Source organism: Hyperolius riggenbachi, chromosome 7 (assembly GCF_040937935.1).
Source record: "Hyperolius riggenbachi isolate aHypRig1 chromosome 7, aHypRig1.pri, whole genome shotgun sequence".
Taxonomy (NCBI): Eukaryota; Metazoa; Chordata; class Amphibia; order Anura; family Hyperoliidae; genus Hyperolius; species Hyperolius riggenbachi.
Window position 1 is genome coordinate 49,712,746 of NC_090652.1, and position 6,000 is coordinate 49,718,745.

A 6,000-nucleotide genomic window follows, 5' to 3' on the forward strand; every position below is an offset into this window, starting at 1 on the left:
CTGTCACTTTCCGGAGTAGTGCTCTTGAGGTCTCCCAGTGTTCATCAAACACAACAACCAACAGCCCTTCCGTGTGCAGCGCTACGGTTCAGTTGTCTGTGTCGGAGATGTTTGAGCGCAAGAGGAAATTGCCAGCAAATGACCCCCGGGCCGTGGCAGTAACAGCCAGCATAGCCAAGCTTCTGGCCTGCGAAATGCTGCCATATCGATTGGTGGAGACAAACAGCTTCAAGGGCATGATGTCAGTGGCCATCCCACGTTACGTGGTTCCCAGCCGCTACCACTTTGCACGCTCTGCAGTGCCTGAGTTGCATGAGCACGTGGTCAGCAAAATAACCCGAAGCTTGAAGAATGCCGTTGCCTGCAAGGTTCACCTCACCACTGACACCTGGACGAGTGCGTTCGGCCAGGGTCGATACATCTCCCTTACCGCGCACTGGGTGAACCTTGTGGAGCCTGGCAGCGATTCCTCACCTGCTACGGCACGGGTGTTGCCCACGCCACAAACAGCTGCACCGCCGTCCCTCCCACTGGATAACAGCAGCACCTACCTCTCTGACTCCTTCTCCTCCAACGCATCTCAAAGCTGTACCTCATCCGGAAACGCTAACCCAGCAGCAGTAGGATCGTGGAAGCAGTGCAGCACAGCTGTTGGCATGCGTCAGCAAGCGTTGCTGAAGCTAATCTGCCTTGGGGATAAGCAGCACACAGGGGAGGAAATTTGGAGGGGAATAAAGGAACAGACGGATTTGTGGCTGGCACCGCTGGACCTGAAACCGGGCATGGTTGTGTGTGATAATGGGAGTAATCTCATTCGCGCTTTAAGGTTGGCTAAGCTGACACACATCCCTTGCCTGGCGCACGTGATGAACCTAGTAGTTCAGCGGTTCCTGAGGACATACCCAGGCGTGCCCGATCTGCTGTTGAAGGTGCGTCGAGTGTCCAAACATTGTAGAAATTCCAGTACTGCTTCGGGGGCACTCGCCAAGATGCAGGAGCGCTTCAATCTCCCCCACCATCGCTTGCTGTGTGATGTCCCTACGCGCTGGAATTCTACGCTGCACATGCTAGCCCGCTTTTGCGAGCAGAAGAGTGCAGTGGTCCAGTACATGACGGCGCAGTACCGAGGCGCATCCGGCCAGCTGCCAAGCTTCTGTGGATCCGATTGGGCCAACATGTTGGACCTCTGCCAAGTCCTCCAAAATTTTGAGCAATCCACGTTGCTTGTGAGCAGTGACAACTCTTCAGTCAGCATTACCATACCACTGCTGTGTTTACTGAAGAGGTCGATGTTAAAAATCAAGGAAACAGCTGTCATGATGCAACTGGGGGAATCTGAAGGAGAAAACGATCAGCGTGATGGTACCAACATCAGGCCATCCGCCTCAGGGAACGCTGGCCCCAGCAGCTATGACGAAGAAGAGGAGGAGGAACAGCTGGAGTTGGAGCAGGAATTTCATGCCACCACTGACGAGGGCCAGAGCGGTGCACGTTGGACTTCAACAATTCAACGCGAATGGTCAGCAGAAGCAGACCAGGAGGAAGGTGACGACTATGATGCATCACAACAACTATCACAACGCTCACAAGAGGATGATGAGGATTCTGGTAGGACTCTGGCACACATGGCTCAATTCATGCTAGACTGCATTGAACGTGACCCACGCATTGTGCGCATTCTGGACAACACCAATTACTGGGTTTATACCCTTCTGGATCCACGGTACAAACACAATGTTCCAAAACTGCTTGAAGAAAGAGTCAGACAGGTCAAAATGGAAGAATACCAGCAGGCCCTTGTGGAGACTTTAGAGAGGAGATTGACATCCTCCCCCTCCTCTAGCCAGTTGTACGCAGACAGACTGACTTCCGCAAACCCAGGACGACCAGGAGGGCAGCAAACAACGCAAGCCGCAGCTAGTACCCAAAAGGGAATGGTATCGGCAGTGTCCTTGGAGTGGGAAAATTTTCTGACACCCATGCAGCCGCAGCCCACTGAACAGCAAGCGTGCAGATCCACCTCCAACACCGATCGCCTGGAGAAGATGGTCAAGGACTACATGTCAGATGGCGTAGCTGTGTCGAACCATCCATCTGCACCCTTCAACTATTGGGTATCGAAGCTAGACACCTGGCACGAACTGGCAATGTACGCAATAGAGGTGCTGGCTTGCCCGGCAGCCAGCGTTATGTCGGAACGCTGTTTCAGTGCTGCCGGAGGCATCGTCACAGATCGGCGTATCCGCCTCTCTACAGACAATGCAGACCGTCTGACTCAAATTAAAATGAATCAATCCTGGATTGGAAATGACTACGCAACACTCCAGGACCCCAACCAAGTAACATGACCAATGAACATCTGGGATGGTGTTGCGTTTCCGGGCCCTGTTTATTGAACCTCTCATCTGTATTACATTTATGACTGCATGGCGGCAAAAAGCATTGCTGCTATATCCGCACGCTTTTTGTCCACATGCAAGGCCTGGGTTGTTGTGTCTCACAAAGCGTGGCCTTCTCCTCCTGCGCCTGCTCCTGTTCCATCACGTCTGCTGCTGCTGGGTTAGCGTTGCCGCGTGGTCCCTGTTTATTGAACCACTTATCTTTATTACATTTATGACTGCATGGCGGTACAAAGCATGCTATCCGCACGCTTCTTGCCCTCATGCAAGGCCTGGGTTGTTGTGTCTCACAAAGCGTGGCCTTCTCCTCCTGCGCCTCCTCCTGTTCCATCACGTCTGCTGCTGCTGGGTTAGCGTTGCCGCGTGGTCCCTGTTTATTGAACCACTTATCTTTATTACATTTATGACTGCATGGCCGTACAAAGCCTGCTATCCGCACGCTTCTTGCCCTCATGCAAGGCCTGGGTTGTTGTGTCTCACAAAGCGTGGCCTTCTCCTCCTGCGCCTGCTCCTGTTCCATCACGTCTGCTGCTGCTGGGTTAGCGTTGCCGCGTGGTCCCTGTTTATTGAACCACTTATCTTTATTACATTTATGACTGCATGGCGGTACAAAGCCTGCTATCCGCACGCTTCTTGCCCTCATGCAAGGCCTGGGTTGTTGTGTCTCACAAAGCGTGGCCTTCTCCTCCTGCGCCTGCTCCTGTTCCATCACGTCTGCTGCTGCTGGGTTAGCGTTGCCGCGTGGTCCCTGTTTATTGAACCACTTATCTTTATTACATTTATGACTGCATGGCGGTACAAAGCCTGCTATCCGCACGCTTCTTGCCCTCATGCAAGGCCGGGGTTGTTGTGTCTCACAAAGCGTGGCCTTCTTCTCCTCCTGCGCCACCCTCCTCCTGTTCCATCACGTGTGCTGCTGCTGGGTTAGCGTTACCGGTCCCTTTTCCTGGAACCTCTTATATGTATTACATTTATGACTGCATGCCGACAAAAAACATGTTACCTGTGCAAAGAAAACAGACATTTCCCGCATTTAAAAGACAGTTTTCCCTTTGAAACTTTAAAATCGATTTTCTCAAAAACTATAAGCTCTTTTTGCTAATTTTTTTTTCCTCTTGTACCCACTCCCAAGGTGCACATACCCTGCAAATTTGGGGTATGTAGCATGTAAGGAGGCTTTACAAACCACAAAAGTTCGGGTCCCCATTGACTTCCATTATGTTCGGAGTTCGGGTCGAACACCCGAACATCGCGGCCATGTTCGGCCTGTTCGGCCCGAACCCGAACATCTAGATGTTCGCCCAACACTAGGCACCACCAGGGTAGGGTTCTGTGTGAGAGTAGGGAAAAGTTAGGTCATAGCAATCACTTTTCTTATCTATATTTAGAGCCCTTTTATAGCCCAACAACTTTTGCCTATAACAGCATCTTTTTTTATAATCTAAAGCTAGCTTAGTAGCATTTCAGCTACGCCAGGCACCCTTTGTAGCCAAATTTGGCATATGGACTACACCGGGTGCCCTTTGTAGCCAAATTTGGAAAAATGGGTTACACCAGGCACCCTTTTTAGCCGAATTTAGCATATGGGCTACACCAGGCACCCTTTGTAGCCGAATTTGACATTTTCCCTACACCACCAGGCACCCTTTGTAGACAAATTTGTCATACGGGCTACACCAGGTGCTCTTTGTAGACAAATTTGGCATATGGGCTAGCCATTTTTTCCAGGAGCCCTTTTCAAATGTACGTGCATGTCATGAGGGTATATTACTATCATTTTTGCAAATAAGGGCTTGTAGTTAGTCACGGATGCAAAGCCAGGACCAGGACAAATGGGCAAATAAAATATATGAGTTTTAATTAAAACAGCATATATTATTTTTAATCTATAATGGCAGAAAACTGAGAAATAATGATTTTTTTCCATTTTTTTCTTACTATTACCATTAAAATGCATTTAGAATAAAATAATTCTTAGCAAAATGTACCACACAAAAAAAGCAGAATTGGTGGCAAAAAAAACCCAAGCTATAGATCATTTTGTTGTGATAAGTAGTGATAAAGTTATTGGAGAATGAAAGGAAAAAGCGCAAATGTAAAAATTGATCTGGTCCTTAAGGGGAAAATCTCCTTAGTGCAGACATAAGAAGAAGGTTAGCTAGGGTTCAAGATGTATAAATCAGATAGTAGTAGTTTATTATACCAATACACAATTGACTAATTCCATAGCTTGATTGCATGCAAAAATCAGCCTCATAAAACAACCAGTAAAAACTTGTGGTATGTCTAAGTGCCACAAAAAGAGATGCTCTGGTCTTGATAGCGTCCTATCTAATCTAAGCCGGCATCATGCGTCCATCCACACATCCATACAATGGCACCCACACACTCCAAAGCGTTGCTCAATTCTAATGCAGAGTATTGATGCCCCCCATCATAGGGGGCAATGAGTCCACCTGCACAGCAGCGATGTTCACTAGTTTTGAATACACAGTGATCTCCACAGGGATAGACAAGTGCTTCTGATCAAAAAGTCACTCTTACCACCTCCCTTGCAGCATGCTGTGTTGGTACCCACTTGGTGATTGTATTAGACAGTGTCCCATATGGTGAGAAGACCGTGCAGCCGTCCAAGCGGTGATAAACGCGTGCTCAGATAGTCCCTACTCTACTCATCAAGCGGCAGGGGTTGTAGATACCTCGCCAGAGCGGTGTCTTGGTGCTGCGCCTGGAAGGCAGTCACGGCTATACTTCCGTGACTCTAGGACGCAATCTGCAATGGCGGCACGCCGGAGTGGTGCATCTAGGGCTCCAGAGACGGTGTCATCCGTTAGCGTGGATGTGACGTATACATGGCACACTAGTCTCCACCCATCGACGCGTTTCCCGCCCCTCACAGGCGATTCATCAGGATGTAACACTGGGCATACTTTTTCATTCCTTTATACGGCATTCCTTTCCTCTCTCCGCCTCTTACCCAGCAGCTGTTACTAATATACAAACGGTTCCGTGACACTAATGCAGGCTACCAGAACGTCTCAATGCTCCTCCAGTGTACTTATGTGCTCTAGGCTAAGCAATAGTCCACTTCACTTCATAATAACGACTTTGTAACACTATAGTTCTTTTCAGTCAGGTCAACTGGTTTTTTATATATTTTAGCATACTGACATCATCACACACCACAGTGTATTCCGCTATAGTGTGGGAGGACAGAGCAAGGGGAGACAGAAACTTTCATAGGTGAGATGTCTGAGATATATATATCAACTGCACCTTGAACAGGACATATACACCACAATTGCCATTAACATCATTCGTTCAGGGGCTTCTACAGTCACCCACCTGTCGCTAACTGCAATTAGACACATTCAATTGTATCTCTATTTCCTTCTAGTATAGATTTTCTTTTTCAAATATGACTTCAAATTAAAATCACTGTTCAACCCATAAGGATTCAGAGTTTGAAGTCGAAAGATCCACATCCCCTCTTTACACAGTAATTCGTTGGTCACATCCCCTCGCCGCCTGGACATGTTCAATTTATAGATACCTTTAAACAGTGTGCCTTGCAGTCTACTACCATGTTTTATGGCATAGT

General features: G+C 48.4%; 1 protein-coding gene across 1 annotated transcript in view; it reads right to left on the reverse strand.

The window, feature by feature from the left end:
* The window catches only part of LOC137524306 (serine protease 27-like), a 30,676-nt gene extending 25,663 nt beyond the window's left edge, over positions 1 to 5,013 (reverse strand). Inside the window, exon 1 of the mRNA XM_068244021.1 lies at positions 4,944 to 5,013. Within this exon, the coding sequence (XP_068100122.1) occupies positions 4,944 to 5,005 (62 nt within the window). The 5' untranslated portion in view covers positions 5,006 to 5,013. The remainder of the gene's footprint in view (positions 1 to 4,943) is intronic.
* Between the last annotated feature and the right edge of the window lie 987 nt (positions 5,014 to 6,000).